General features: G+C 46.8%; 1 protein-coding gene across 1 annotated transcript; it reads left to right on the forward strand.

The window, feature by feature from the left end:
- Window positions 1-953: 953 nt before the first annotated feature.
- On the forward strand, window positions 954-15,942 carry PBK (PDZ binding kinase). The gene is made up of 7 exons (XM_083178847.1): window positions 954-1,173; window positions 2,761-2,857; window positions 11,246-11,388; window positions 11,715-11,884; window positions 12,454-12,583; window positions 14,980-15,153; window positions 15,720-15,942. The coding sequence occupies exons 1-7, from the start codon at window positions 1,101-1,103 to the stop codon at window positions 15,923-15,925; spliced, it is 993 nt and encodes a 330-aa protein (XP_083034973.1). The 5' UTR covers window positions 954-1,100; the 3' UTR covers window positions 15,926-15,942.
- The last annotated feature ends 853 nt before the right edge of the window (window positions 15,943-16,795 follow it).

The raw sequence follows: 16,795 nt of genomic DNA on the forward strand, positions 1-16,795 counted from the left end.
CCATTTTGAGAACAAATTTGTACTGTGATCAGATCTGAATAAGGGCCATTGCCCATAGCAACGAGATCTACTTACCATTTATCTAGCACTTATCTTACCATTTATCTAGAAGTTAATAGCTAGAATTGTATTGGTTACAATGGGCAACATCTGCACTGATGACGTGGTGCGGCCATTGCACAGCGCAGGGATTGGGTTGTCCTGTGAGGAGGACGGCTTACAGGTAAGGAATGCAGTTAGAAGGGCTGGCCATCGTGCAGTTGCCATCGATGGTTGCTATAAATGGCAAAACTGCAACCAGCCGTTGATGGTAACAAACTATGTGATGGATATCAATGGTCATCCATTTTCATTGACTGACTGGCCCATGGGTCAATCAAAAGGTGGGGCAGGGCTTCAGGGTTGTGGGGTGCGGATCTATGCTCCGTGTCCTGGGACCTTTGAAAAAAACAAACAAACAAAAAAAAACGGTTCTGCTGTGACATCGATGGAGGGAGCCATCTGGTTCTCCCACTATTGATGGCAAAAGTATTTGACATCGGCCAAATAACATCAATGATTTTGAAGCATCGACGGTCGATGTCCATCCCTAGCGGTTAGCATCCCAGGTGACAGGATGTCGGCAGTCAGAATACCGACGTCACGTTACAATTCTGACTGCCGGCAAACCATCCGTTGGTCAACTGTATTTATTCCACAGACAATAACCATGTTTGCAGAGACCATTCATGCAATGAGGTAATATAGGGTTTAGGGAGATAGGATGTTGGGTATAGTACTAGGAAGAACCACAAAAGTGTAGGTAGATAGATTATATATGAGTACTGCAGGTATTGGCGCGTGCGCACTGTTGTTGTCGTCAGTTCGTGCACGCGCTGCGCGCTCCCGAAGGAGGGGCGCGCCGGGCTGATGCTCTTCAGGCTGTGGTACGCGCACAGTCGCTGCGACGTCACGGGGAGAGGGCGGGACTGGGTGACGGAGAGGTTTGAATGTTGTGGCGCGCGCGGGGACCGTTGTCTGTCAGTCAGCACACGTGACCGCGCCAACTGTAACGGAGGTTACGGAGCAAACGGACGGACCGAGCGACGGAGACCGGGAGCATGGAGGAGGCAGCGGCGGCCGGTGTCAGCTTCAGGACCCCACTGAAGGCGGAGAGGCTGAGGAAGTCGCCGGGTGAGAGCCCCCGGCCCCGGTCACCGGGTGTTACATGCACCTGCAATGGCACAGCACTGCTGCCACACCGGCATGGGGTACAGGTGGTGGGGGAGGGGCAGGCCCAGCTCACTGCCTCCAGGTAGGGGATGGGGTGGGGTGGGCTGTGTAGCCGATGGGAGGGAGCAGGGCGGAGGCTGTACAGGTGGGAGGGAGCAGGGCGGAGGCTGTACAGGTGGGAGGGCGTAGAGGGTAGGCTGTGTAGCCAGTGGGAGGGAGCAGGGCGGAGGCGGCACAGGTGCGAGGCAGCACAGGTGGGAGGGAGCAGGGCGGAGGATGCACAGGTGGGAGGGAGCAGGGCGGAGGATGCACAGGTGGGAGGGAGCAGGGCGGAGGATGCACAGGTGGGAGGGAGCTGGGCAGAGGCTGTACAGGTGGGAGGGAGCAGGGCGGAGGCGGCACAGGTGGGAAAGAGCTGGGCAGAGGCGGCACAGGTGGGAGGGAGCTGGGCGGAGGCGGAACAGGTGGGAGGGAGCTGGGCGGAGGCTGTACAGGTGGGAGGGAGCTGGGCGGAGGATGCACAGGTGGGAGGGAGCTGGGCGGAGGATGCACAGGTGGGAGGGAGCAGGGCGGAGGATGCACAGGTGGGAGGGAGCAGGGCGGAGGCGGCACAGGTGGGAGGGAGCTGGGCAGAGGCTGTACAGGTGGGAGGGAGCAGAGGGTAGGCGGCACAGGTGGGAGGGAGCTGGGCGGAGGCGGCACAGGTGGGAGGGAGCTGGGCGGAGGCTGCACAGGTGGGAGGGAGCTGGGTGGAGGCGGCACAGGTGGGAGGGAGCTGGGCGCAGGCGGCACAGGTGGGAGGCTGCACAGGTGGGAGGGAGCAGAGGGTAGGCTGTACAGGTGGGAGGGAGCTGGGCAGAGGCTGTACAGGTGGAAGGGAGCAGGGTGGAGGCTGTACAGGTGGGTGGGAGCAGAGCAGAGTTGGCACAGGTGGGAGGGAGCTGAGTGGAGGCGGCACAGGTGGGAGGGAGCTGAGTGGAGGCGGCACAGGTGGGAGGGAGCTGGGTGGAGGGTGTACCAGTGGGAGGGTGCAGAGGGTAGGCTGTACAGGTGGGAGGGAGCAGGGCGGAGGCGGCACAGGTGGGAGGGAGCAGAGGGGAGGATGTACAGGTGGGAGGGAGCTGAGGGGAGGCTGTACAGGTGGGAGGGAGCAGGGCGGAGGCTGTACAGGTGGGAGGGCATAGAGGGTAGGCGGCACAGGTGGGAAGGAGCAGAGGGGAGGGTGTACCGTGGGAGGGAGCTGAGGGGAGGCTGTACAGGTGGGAGGGAGCAGAGGGGAGGCTGTACAGGTGGGAGGGAGCAGGGCGAAGAGTGTACCTGGGGGAGGAAGCTGGGTGGAGGGTGTACCAGGGCTGAATCGGCCATCTATGTGGTGGGAAGAGGGCAGGATGGAGGATGTACCTGTGGGAGGGAGCTGGGCAGAGGGTGTGGTGATGGCAGAGAGACATTTGCAATCACTGTAGAAGTAGTACTGGATCTGGAATGGGTCTTAAAGCGATGCCTCCGGTATGTAAGTGACCACATGGAGCCTCCTTCCCTATCTTGCAGGTGTTGGCACCGCGTCACCAGCATTTGCGGTACCTGCATCCCCGTTTATGCAGAAGTTTGGATATGGCACCGGGGTCAGTGTGTACCTCATGAAAAGGTGAGAGGGAGTCTGTGCTTCATCTACAGGCAATAATCTGGTTTCTTTCCTTGTGGTGGTGGTGGGGGGTGTGTGTTGGGGGGGTGGTAACGATCAGCTTGGCTGCCTACAGCAATGTTCTGTGGCTTTGCACAGAGAACGATCAGCTTTTTTAGTAACAATTAACCCCTTCCCGACATTTGACGTACATTTACGTCATGGTCGGGAAGCACTTCCCGACACATGGCGTAAATGTACGTCATGGATTTAAACTGTCACCGCGTCTATAGACGCGGTGACAGTTTCAACATGTCTGCTGTCCCTGACAGCAGACATGTCCGTGCATGCCCAGGGGGGGCTGCGATGCCGCCCCCCCGTCGGCGATCGCTGTGATTGGCTGTTCAGTGTGAACAGCCATTCACAGCGTTTTCCTGTGTCACCGGCGAATAACGTTCGCCGGTGACACGGGATCAGAGGTGATTGGTGCTGTAAAGTACAGCACCAATCACCGCGGGGTGTAAGGGTGACACTGGTGTCACCCCACCTCACCCCGCCCGCCCCCAAAGGCCGTGATTGGTCCGTCGGACCGACGGACCAATCACAGCCAAGGAGGGGGATTTAAACTAACAGTGACTGCACTGCAGACGCCATTCCGGTCTGGAATAGCGTGCAGTGCGGTCACCGTACCCCCCTGCCGCCATACTGACCAGAACCTTGCTCCATACTTACCTGATCGCTGCTTCATCACTGCTTCCTGGATCCTGTTGCTACTTGTGCCTTCCTGTGCTGTGAAATTGTGCTGCTGCAGTGTAATAGCTAGATAGAGAGATAGATAGAGAGATAGAGAGAGATAGAGAGAGAGATAGTGTCAGAGAGTGCTATATTTTGTGCTGCTGCAGTGTGATATAGTTATAGATAGAGAGAGAGAGATAGAGAGAGAGAGATAGATAGAGAGGCCTAGTGACAGAGTGCTATATTTTGTGCTGCTGCAGTGTGATAGTTATAGAGAGATAGAGAGAGATAGAGAGAGAGAGATAGAGAGAGATAGTGACAGATTGTGCTATATATTTTTTATATAACTGACTGCTGCCCCCTCCTTTTGTGCTGATCAGTATAAATTAACTGATCAGCAACTTTTTGGGGGCGCAAGTATTTTTTTTATATAGATATACCTGTCAGTGCTGCTGCTGCAGTGTCATAGAGTGATAGATAGTGAGAGATAGAGAGATAGAGAGAGATAGTGACAGAGAGTGATAGAGAGTGCTAAATTTTGTGTCTGCTGCCCCCGCCTTTTGTGCTGATCACTATATCTGAGGTGATCAGCAACTTTTTTGGGGGTACAGAGGTTTTTTTTTTTTTATATATATACCTGTCAGTTGCACCAAAGGTTGTGCACCTGCTGCACCTCACTGGTAATCAGTGTCGCATCACTGATCACCTTTTTTTTTTGTGTGTGTGCTGTGGGGTCTTTTTTAAATTTTTTTTTTACACACACTGTGATTTTGTGGGTGTCCTGTGGCCGCTGTGCGCTGATCAGTGACGTACATCACTGATCATCTTTTTCGGCACAGGGTTGATCTATTTTTTTTTTTTTTTTGATCAAATTCCTGTTGCCTTTGAGCGCTGTTCAGTGACAGACGTTACTGACCAACATCTGTGCTCAATTTTTGGCGCAGGACCTTTTTTTTTTTTTTTTTAACCCCTTAAATTTTTTATTTTTAACCCCTTCATTTTTTTTTTTTTATTGGTATAAAGTATTTTTTTTTTTACTGCACTACATACACACTACACACTACATACCCCCCGGATTGAAATAAAGTTTGTACCCCACCCTACACTATACACGTGTTGAAACATTTCACTACCAGTAACACAAAAATAAAAATGGCATCCCAAATGTCCTCCCAAATGTCCTCCCAAATGTCCTCCCAGTCATCCAGGAGAATGTATTCAGTGGAGGAGGCATATGCCATGCTTGCTTCTGACTCTGACACAGCCAGTGATGCAAGCGGGGAATTTGAAGGATTTGCCTTAAGCTCCTCTTCCTCCTCTGGTGATGAGGGACCCCCTCAAAGACGCCCCCGTAGAGCAGCTGAGACCCCCCCCCCAATAATTGATCTCGTATGGACCCCACCACCAGACAATTTTGAGCCCCAGGTTCCTGAGTTTTTGGCCATGCCAGGAATCCAATTTGATTCCACAGGTCTCAGAGAAATTGACTTTTTCAAATTATTTTTCTCTGATGATTTTATAAATTTAATGGTGGACCAAACTAATTTATATGCCCAGCAGTTTATTGCTCAAAACCCCACGTCATCATTTGCTAGGTGGACCCCTGTAGATGCAGTAGAGATGATGACGTTTTGGGGTCTGGTGTTTCATATGGGCATAGTAAAAAAGCCAGAAATTAGGCAATATTGGAGTACAGATGTTCTGTACAGTACTCCATTTTACCGTATGGCCATGACCCGGACTCGATTTGAGACAATTCTTAAATTTATACATTACACCGATAATGCACAGTGCCCACCCAGAGATGATCCCACCTTTGACCGGCTATTCAAAGTCAGGCCGGTCATTGATCATTTCAGTGCCAAATTTGAAGAGGTGTACATCCCTGAAAAATTTATTTGTATCGACGAGTCCCTTATACATTTTAAAGGAAGGGTTAAATTCCGCCAGTACCTTCCCAGTAAGAGGGCAAGGTATGGCATAAAAATTTATAAACTGTGTGAAAGCACCTCAGGGTACACCCACAGGTTTAGGGTTTATGAAGGGAAGGATTCAAGAATTGAACCGCCAGAATGCCCCCCCTCCCTCGTAGGTGTTAGTGGGAAAATTGTCTGGGATTTAGTGCACCCCTTCCTGGATAAAGGTTATCACCTCTATGTGGATAACTTTTACACCAGCATCCCCCTGTTTAAGGCCCTTGGTTCAAGAGGTACAGCAGCTTGCGGTACTGTGCGCAAGAACCAAAGAGGCCTCCCAAAAACGCACATTGCCCAAGTAATGAGAAGGGGTGAAAGCAGGGGAATATGCAACGAAAATATGTTGTTGGTCAAATATAAGGACAAGAGGGATGTCCTTATACTGACAACAATTCACGGAGACAGTACCACCTCCATCCCTGTACGAGGTACCAGTACCCACACCTCCAAACCTAATTGTATCCTGGATTACAATAGGTACATGGGCGGAGTGGATCTTTCAGATCAGGTACTGAAGCCGTACAGTGCCCTGCGGAAAACAAAAATCTGGTACAAGAAGGTGGCCGTGTATATCATCCAGATGGCACTGTATAACGCTTACGTGCTATTCCGTTCTACCGGCCAGAGGGGGACATTTATGCACTTTCAAGAGGAAGTCATAAAGGGCCTAATATTTGGGAACCAGCAGGCAGAGGGCCCCAGTACTTCTAGTACTGGTCCCCGTATTGTACCAGGGCAGCATTTTCCTGATGAAATCCCCTCCACTGGAAAAAAGGGCAGGACACAAAAAAGGTGCAAAGTTTGCTATAAAAAGGGAATAAGAAAGCAAACTATTTTCCAGTGTGACACTTGCCCCGACAAACCCGGCCTATGTATAAAGGAGTGTTTTAAAATATACCACACATCTATGGAATATTAGGTTCATAATTTCACCGTGCTTCGGGGGTCTTGCTAATGCCACATAGCACCCACCATTCATTCCACCAGAATCTGAGCCGCAAAATCCAAAAATCACTCCTTCCCTTCTGAGTCCTGCCATGCACCCAACTGGTACTTTTTGGTCACATGTGAGGCATTGCCGTACTTGGGAGAAATTGGGGCACATATTTTGGGGTGCTTTGTCTCCTTCATACCTTGTGAAAATTAAAAATTTTGAGCCAGAACTGCATTTTTGTGTAAAAAAATGTAATTTTTCATGTTCACTGCCCACTTGTATCAAAATTGGTGAAACCCCTGGGGGTTTGAAATGTACACTATACCCCTAGATGAATTCCCTGAGGGGTGTAGTTTGCAAAATGGGGTCACTTGTGGGGGGGTTCCACTGTATTGGTGCTTTGGGGGTCTTGCTAATGCGACATAGCACCCACCATCATTCCACCAGAATTTGTGCTGCAAAATCCAAATATCACTCCTTCCCTTCTGAGTCCTGCCACTTTTTGGTCACACATGAGGCATTGCCGTACTCGGGAGAAATTGGGGCACAAATTTTGGGGTGCTTTGTCTCCTTCATACCTTCTGAAAATGAAAAATTTTGAGCCAGAACTGCATTTTTGTGTAAAAAAATGTAATTTTTCATTTTCACTGCCCACTTGTATCAAAATTGGTGAAACCCCTGGGGGTTTGAAATGTACACTATACCCCTAGATGAATTCCCTGAGGGGTGTACTTTGCAAAATGGGGTGACTTGTGGGGGGTTCCACTGTATTGGTGCAACATAGCACCCACCATTCATTCCACCAAAATCTGTGCTGCAAAATCCAAAAATCACTCCTTCCCTTCTGAGTCCTGCCATGCACCCAACTGGTACTTTTTGGTCACATGTGAGGCATTGCCGTACTCGGGAGAAATTGGGGCACAGATTTTGGGGTGCTTTTTCTCCTTCATACCTTCTGAAAATGAAAAATTTTGAGCCAGAACTGCATTTTTGTGTAAAAAAATGTAATTTTTCATGTTCACTGCCCACTTGTATCAAAATTGGTGAAACCCCTGGGGGTTTGAAATGTACACTATACCCCTAGATGAATTCCCTGAGGGGTGTAGTTTGCAAAATGGGGTCACTTGTGGGGGGGTTCCACTGTCTTGGTGCTTGGGGGGTCTTGCTAATGCGACATAGCACCCACCAAAATTCCACCAGAATCTGAGCTGTAAAATCCAAAAATCACTCCTTCCCTTCTGAGTCCTGCCATGCACCCAACTGGTATTTTTTGGTCACATGTGAGGCATTGCCGTACTCGGGAGAAATTGGGGCACAGATTTTGGGGTGCTTTTTCTCCTTCATTCCTTGTGAAAATGAAAAATTTTGAGCCAGAACTGCATTTTTGTGTAAAAAAATGTAATTTTTCATGTTCACTGCCCACTTGTATCAAAATTGGTGAAACCCCTGGGGGTTTGAAATGTACACTATACCCCTAGATGAATTCCCTGAGGGGTGTAGTTTGCAAAATGGGGTCACTTGTGGGGGGGTTCCACTGTATTGGTGCTTGGGGGGTCTTGCTAATGCGACATAGCACCCACCAAAATACCACCAGAATCTGAGCTGCAAAATCCAAAAATCACTCCTTCCCTTCTGAGTCCTGCCATGCACCCAACTGGTATTTTTTGGTCACATGTGAGGCATTGCCGTACTCGGGAGAAATTGGGGCACAGATTTTGGGGTGCTTTTTCTCCTTCATTCCTTGTGAAAATGAAAAATTTTGAGCCAGAACTGCATTTTTGTGTAAAAAAATGTAATTTTTCATGTTCACTGCCCACTTGTATCAAAATTGGTGAAACCCCTGGGGGTTTGAAATGTACACTATACCCCTAGATGAATTCCCTGAGGGGTGTAGTTTGCAAAATGGGGTCACTTGTGGGGGGGTTCCACTGTATTGGTGCAACATAGCACCCACCATTCATTCCACCAAAATCTGTGCTGCAAAATCCAAAAATCACTCCTTCCCTTCTGAGTCCTGCCATGCACCCAACTGGTACTTTTTGGTCACATGTGAGGCATTGCCGTACTCGGGAGAAATTGGGGCACAGATTTTGGGGTGCTTTTTCTCCTTCATACCTTCTGAAAATGAAAAATTTTGAGCCAGAACTGCATTTTTGTGTAAAAAAATGTAATTTTTCATTTTCACTGCCCACTTGTATCAAAATTGGTGAAACCCCTGGGGGTTTGAAATGTACACTATACCCCTAGATGAATTCCCTGAGGGGTGTAGTTTGCAAAATGGGGTCACTTGTGGGGGGGTTCCACTGTCTTGGTGCTTGGGGGGTCTTGCTAATGCGACATAGCACCCACCAAAATTCCACCAGAATCTGAGCTGCAAAATCCAAAAATCACTCCTTCCCTTCTGAGTCCTGCCATGCACCCAACTGGTATTTTTTGGTCACATGTGAGGCATTGCCGTACTCGGGAGAAATTGGGTCACAGATTTTGGGGTGCTTTTTCTCCTTCATTCCTTGTGAAAATGAAAAATTTTGAGCCAGAACTGCATTTTTGTGTAAAAAAATGTAATTTTTCATGTTCACTGCCCACTTGTATCAAAATTGGTGAAACCCCTGGGGGTTTGAAATGTACACTATACCCCTAGATGAATTCCCTGAGGGGTGTAGTTTGCAAAATGGGGTCACTTGTGGGGGGGTTCCACTGTATTGGTGCTTGGGGGGTCTTGCTAATGCGACATAGCACCCACCAAAATTCCACCAGAATCTGAGCTGCAAAATCCAAAAATCACTCCTTCCCTTCTGAGTCCTGCCATGCACCCAACTGGTATTTTTTGGTCACATGTGAGGCATTGCCGTACTCGGGAGAAATTGGGGCACAGATTTTGGGGTGCTTTTTCTCCTTCATTCCTTGTGAAAATGAAAAATATTGAGCCAGAACTGCATTTTTGTGTAAAAAAATGTAATTTTTCATGTTCACTGCCCACTTGTATCAAAATTGGTGAAACCCCTGGGGGTTTGAAATGTACACTATACCCCTAGATGAATTCCCTGAGGGGTGTAGTTTGCAAAATGGGGTGACTTGTGGGGGGGTTCCACTGTATTGGTGCAACATAGCACCCACCATTCATTCCACCAAAATCTGTGCTGCAAAATCCAAAAATCACTCCTTCCCTTCTGAGTCCTGCCATGCACCCAACTGGTACTTTTTGGTCACATGTGAGGCATTGCCGTACTCGGGAGAAATTGGGGCACAGATTTTGGGGTGCTTTTTCTCCTTCATACCTTCTGAAAATGAAAAATTTTGAGCCAGAACTGCATTTTTGTGTAAAAAAATGTAATTTTTCATTTTCACTGCCCACTTGTATCAAAATTGGTGAAACCCCTGGGGGTTTAAAATGTACACTATACCCCTAGATGAATTCCCTGAGGGGTGTAGTTTGCAAAATGGGGTCACTTGTGGGGGGGTTCCACTGTATTGGTGCTTGGGGGGTCTTGCTAATGCGACATAGCACCCACCAAAATTCCACCAGAATCTGAGCTGCAAAATCCAAAAATCACTCCTTCCCTTCTGAGTCCTGCCATGCACCCAACTGGTATTTTTTGGTCACATGTGAGGCATTGCCGTACTCGGTAGAAATTGGGGCACAGATTTTGGGGGGCTTTGTCTCCTTCATTCCTTGTGAAAATGAAAAATTTTGAGCCAGAACTGCATTTTTGTGTAAAAAATTTAATTTTTCATTTTCACTGCCCAGTTGGACCACAATTGGTGAAACCCCTGGGGGTTTGAAATGTACACTATACCCCTAGATGAATTCCCTGAGGGGTGTAGTTTGCAAAATGGGGTCACTTGTGGGGGGGTTCCTAAATTTTAGCATCTTATGGTGCCTAGAAACCTACATGGTGCCTAAAAAATAATCTCATAAAAAGGAGGCTCCAAAATCAAGTAGTTGCTCCTTCTATTATGAAGCCTGTGGTTTGGTCAACGTGCACACTAGGGCCAGATATAGGATATTTATGAAAACAAAAGAATTGGGGGAATCAATTTTTAGTCACATTTCTCTAGTAAAATGTACTGTGTTCCTTAGAAAAATGTATTAAAATTGCAAATCTGCAAAAAAAATGAAATTTTGAAATTTCACCTTCACTTTGTTTTAATTCCTGTGAAACACCTAAAGGGTTAACAAACTTCCAAAATGCTGTTTTGAATACTGTGAGGGGTGCAGTTTTTGAAATGGCATCATTTATGGGGGTGTCTCACATACAAGTCCCTCAAAGTCACATCAGAACTGAACTGGTCCCTAAAAAAATCAGTGTTTGAAATTTTCTTGAAAATTTGAGAATTTGCTATTCATATTGTAAGCCTCCTAGTGTCCAAAAAAATTAAAAGGAAGTTGAAATAATGATGGAAACATAAAGTAGACATATGGTCTATGTTAGTTATTAACTATTTTGAGTGGTAAGATTATTTGTCTCACAAGCAGAAAATTTAACATTTTGCAAATCGCTAAATTTTCCATTTTTTCACGACATTTTGGTATTTTTCACAAAAAAACACAGACTGTATCGACCCAAATTTACCACTAATTTGAAGTACAATGTGTCACGAAAAAACAATCTCAAAATCACTGGGATAAGTAAAAGCAAAAAAAAGTTATCCCCACTTAAGTGAGACATGTCAGATTTGAAAAAAATGGCTCTGTCAGGAACGCAAAAACTAGCTCTGTCAGGAAGGGGTTAATGTGATAAATAACCACCCGGCTTCGTCCTGCAGGTCACCAAAGGGTTTGTCTCGCTCTCCGTGGGCCGTGAAGAAGGTTAATAAGCAGTGTGATAAGAACAGTAAGGACCTCTATGCACAGAGACTGAATGAAGAGGCCAAAGTCCTAAAGAACTTGCAGCACCCCAACATTGTCGGTGAGTGCCGCCTGGTTACGCCATGGCATGGTCCTTGTATTACCGGCGAAGTGACTATTAATACCAGGGCTACATACAGTATTGCTGTACTGCCTGCAGACACAACGTTCCCCTACCATACTCGCTGATACTTAGTGCATGAACCATTCCTGTGTCTGCATTACCAATAGTATGGCTGAGGCAGGACGAGCTTTGACTCCCAGTGATGTCACTTGAATGGATATTCTGAATATTGGCTTCTGTTTTATGTTAACAAGTTATATTGGGAAACATGCAGGGGTCTGTCACTGTGTAACCTTTATACCAGACTTATGTGTTCATCCAAGGTTACCGAGCCTTCACCACTTCAAAGGATGGCAGCCCTTGTCTCGCTATGGAGTTTGGCGGGGAAAAGTCTCTGAACGATCTCATAGAGGACAGGAGCGAGAAAAGACTGGGTCCGTTTCCTGCCTCGGTCATTCTCAAAGTTGCACTAAACATGGCCCGAGGCTTGAAGGTACCACCGCGTGCATGGATGTATGTGTTGTAGATGGGAGCTAACGGTGCCTGCGGGTTGTAGTGCCTGAAGTCCGAGGCCTGGGGGAAGGGCAGACTAACGTTTATGGTTGGGGATTACCAGTAGGGATGTGTTTGCAGACATGACAGGAGCTGATTGGTTGGAGCACCAGTTAAGATTAGTAACGAGTGACAAGTAGAATATCACTCGTTATTAAATATGCCCTATAGATGGATGGGAAGCAGAACATGTTTTCCATTTCCTTGTCTTTGCCCTTCTGTAATTGTCTGGGGGCAAGTTTCTTAGGTGCAGATGTATTCAGCCTGCGAAGTGAAGTTGACTTAAACGGGTGGGATCTGTTTTGTCTGATATGTCGTGTTCAGGGCTGTTTTTTGACAATCCGCTGCCGTTTTTGCCGACACGCCCACTTTTCAACACTCGACAGCTGACACTTTGAATTCCGCTGTCGCGTTTCAGTTGAGCTGGGTGAAAACGTCCGGGGTTCCGACAGTCAGAATCTGGGATTGAATACCACCCTAAAATCACATAATTATTTTTGTCCCCTTTAGTACCTGCACAATGATAAGAATATCCTACACGGTGACATTAAATCCTCTAATGTGGTCATAAAAGGCGACTTTGAATCCATCAAAATCTGTGATGTCGGGGTGTCTCTGCCGCTGGATGAGAACATGATCAGTGAGTGACGTTATAATGTCCGTGTCTGGCCTGCGTTCCTCTTTTTCCCATGATGTAGCGTGTATATAGTATATACAGAGTTTACTGAAGAAGGTGCTTGCTGCTTTCCACAGCGGTTGGCTGGAATGAATTGTGAGCCATTGGTATTGGGGCAGACATTGCGTGACTACTGTAGGGATGGCCATCGACCATTTGAAATCATCGATGGTTCATGGCTGATGTCGAATACTTTTTCCATCGATGGGGGAGAACCAGATGGCTTCCCTCCATCGATGGAACAGCAAAACAATGTTTTGCTTTTTCTCTCTCAAATTCCCGGGACACGGAGCATAGCCCCGCCCCGTGTTTTGATTGGCCTGCAGGCCAATCAATCAAACACAATGGATGACCATCAATATGTAAAAATATCGATGGTCAGCCATTGCATAGTTTAGCACTATTGATGGCCAGTTGCAGAATTGCCATCGATGGCAACGATGGCCATCCCTAGACTACTGGATATTTAGCTTTGCTGCCCCCAAGCTGTGGTCTCAGACCAGACCAGGACTCATCTGTGGAGAGTTTGTATGTTCTCACTTTGTTTGCCAGAGATTCCTCCGGGGTTACCTGTAATTCCAACAGGGATAATTGGTATGTGAGTGATTGGCACAGTGCGGACATGTGCATTAATGGTAGGAAAACTAGATTAGAAGCTCCTATGAGAATCATGCACATGTCTTTCTCTGGCACTGAATGTTCCTCCCGGCTGATCGTCTTCAAATAATAGAAAAATGGAGACTGATTTCAAACGGACTGCGACAAAATGGCCGCGTTATGATGCTGGTCTTAGCACCTGCTTGTCTGGGCTGCGACTGCCCTCTCTTTTTATAAAATGTCCCTTTTATCAGGAACAAGTTCAAAAGTCCATTAAAATGACAGACACCAGGGCTGGATTATAGGGGGTTATTCACACAGGAGCTGCTGGGTTTCTGGAGCAGCAGAAGCGGCGGGGGAGATGAGCATTTGCTGCTGGGAGCGCGAGGCTTGTGTGCGTGCGTGCGCCAGAACAGAGATCCGTTGAGCGGATGTGAGGCACAGCGTTAGGCTTTTATTATATCGGATGTGTGTGAAATAATCATTATTAACCCCTTCCCGACATTTGACGTATACATACGTCATGGCTTTAAACGGTCACCGCGTCCAGAGACGCGGTGACAGAGGGATGATGTCTGCTGTCCCTGACAGCAGACATCCTCCCTCATTGCCCAGGGGGGGTAGCGATACCCCCCGTCTTGGGCGATCGCTGCTATTGGCTGTTCAAAAGTGAACAGCCAAAACTAGCGTTAAACTGCGTATAGTGTAAAATTTAGACTCTGTTGCCCCCTAGTGTCCAAAAAAAAATAAAGGAGGTTAAAATAATGATTTTTTAATAAAGTATAGATATGGTCTTTGTTAGTTATTAACTATTTAGAGTGGTATGATTATTTGTCTCACAAGCAGAAAATGTAACATTTTGCAAATAGCAAAATGTTCCATTTTTTTACGACATTTTGGTATTTTTCACAAAAAAAAAAAAAATTGTATCGACCAAAATTTACCACTAATTTAAAGTACAATGTGTCACGGGAAAACAATCTCAAAACCACTGGGATAAGTAAAAGCAAAAAAAAGTTATCCCCACTTAAGTGAAACATGTCAGATTTGAAAAAAAGGCCTCTGTCAGGAAGGCAAAAACAGGCTGTGTCAGGAAGGGGTTAATACATCATTTATATTCCCTTCTGTGCTGTGATCATATGCCACAGTGTTGCTGAATGGGCTGTCGATTTCTAAATGACTTATTCAGATCAGATAAAAAATGCAGTTCTTAAACATATTGGTGAATCTCCAGTAACCACTAGCAATGGGTACAGTAATAACCCAGTACTGAAGACACACTAACGGTCCAGGCTACAAGAGTATTCATGCTTGAGCACAGATGGTTAAATCACAATGACAGGTACTAATTTGGTCACCTGTGGTTAAGCACGGATAGCCTTAAAACCTGGACTTCTAGTTTTCACACCACCTACAGTATGTAGCCCTCTGCAATCTGCCATTGGGGTCCCCTGAGACCGATTGGCCTGCATTGGATTGTTGTTTTATTGACGTAACCCAATAGTCCTGGGGGTGTGAGGGACGTGCAGGCTGGGGCAGGTGAGTCAGCAGAAGTGCAAGTCGCCAGAAGGTGGAGACGTGACTGTTGTCAGGAGTTTGTAATGTATCAATGAGGGCTGCAGGCGGATGGTTGGTTTGATATTTATTAGGATACTGAGTAGGAGAGGTGAGGCGCATCCAATAGCAGAGAAATACCTCACCCATACTGGTGTGGGGACATATTATTATTACTGTGTACTAATGTTCTGCTTCCTTGCGGACAGTGAGCAATCCAAAGGCCTACTACATTGGCACAGAGTCCTGGAAGCCAAAGGAAGCTCTGGAGGAAGATGGGGTGATCACGGACAAGTCTGATATGTACGCCTTTGGTCTAACGCTGTGGGAGATGATGACCCTGACCATACCGCACATTAATCTACCCCCAGAGGATGGCGAAGGTTTGCAGCAGCTGAATTATTCCCTGAATCGTGTCAAATCTAGAATTTCATTAATGCTGTATGATTGGTTAGAAGATGGCTCACAGTCAATTCTTCCATCAGGTGCTGCACTCTGATTGGCAGGCAGTGCAGCTAGTGCTAACTTAATGGGAGGGGCCTAATAATTTAGCCTTCGGAGAGGATTCTAGTTCCTGATTACTGGACATACACACAGCCAACTGAAACTATGTTACAGACTCATTGACCTTTATGGCAGTCATATCCAAACTGTGGCCCTCCAGGTGTTGTGAAACCACACATCCCAGCATGCCTTGCCATAGCTTTAGCATTTCCTAATAGCAAAACAGTGGCAAGGCATGATGGGAATTGTAGTTCAACAGCTGGAGCGCCATAGTTTGGACATGCCTGCTGAACGGTGACTAGCTTCATGCTATGTGTAAATGGGGCTTTCAGCAGGGCCTGGTCTGTGGATTTAGGTAGAACCTTGCAGTAAGGGATACAGAGACCATGTTTGTAGGGGATTCTCCTGGACTAGTTTAATGACTATTGGTAACTTCCTTGCACAGATGACGACTCCTTTGAAGAAGATGACTTTGATGAGGACGCGTACTATGAAGCGTTGGGCACACGGCCACCCCTGAACATGGATGAGCTGGATGAATCCTATCTCCAAGTGATCGAGCTGTTCTTTATGTGCACCAGCGAGGACCCCAAAGAGCGACCCTCCGCTGCTCAAATCGTAGAGGCCCTCGAAGACGAAAATATTAAATAAGTATTTATTGTACTAGAGTTAGGCTGCAGTTATTGTAGAATATGTATCGGAGAGTGATCTCTGACAAGAGGCAGAAAGGATGTTTATTAGGTTACGGGGAGAGGTTAGCTTTTAGGAAACTAGTTCTAGGACTGTGTCCGGCCAATATCCCAGTGTGACCAGCGATTGCTCAGAGCATACGTTCTCTGTATTACAGTCTGTGCTGAATGTTACGGTTTGTTCCTTTCTATGTTGTCTTGTTATATCTATGTTTGTACAATAGTTATTAAAAAGAAAATGGTTTAAAACCTTACGGTCATTTAAAAAAATATATTAAATATGTTCTTGAGCAAAATTAAAATGTTACGCTTTGTCTCCTCCTATTATCAGAATGTATACATTTCATGCCTATAACGGTATAATGTAAAAACTGATGGATGTGAAATCTTCCCCCCCAGTACTGTGGGTGGATGTAGCTGAGCGATAAGAACCAGCCTCCAGATTTATGCCTCTTCCTAACAGGCTGATGTGACAACCAGTGACGTATGATTGGCAAACAATATCCTGCACCAATTCTCCCGATTGGCTCCAGCAATAGGTGGCAGTAAAGCTGGTTAACCATCCGACAGTGGTTATTGATAACTGTTATGCAGTGACACTGGAGAAAGATATAGTGCGTACATACTGATCGATGTCAGTGACGTCACACACCTCCCACCCTGCACATGCCATCCGATGATATTGTCATGTACAGATGACAGCCGGAGTTAGTAACAATTTTGTGAGTACACACTGAGCAATTGCACCATATCACTAACAATATATTTATCAGTGTGTACCCAGAGTAATTTCATTACATGGGGTCAATTAGAACAGCATTTTTTTGTAGAT

The sequence above is a fragment of the Crinia signifera genome, chromosome 3 (genome assembly GCF_055691185.1).
Source record: "Crinia signifera chromosome 3, ASM5569118v1, whole genome shotgun sequence".
In the NCBI taxonomy this organism is placed as follows: domain Eukaryota; kingdom Metazoa; phylum Chordata; class Amphibia; order Anura; family Myobatrachidae; genus Crinia; species Crinia signifera.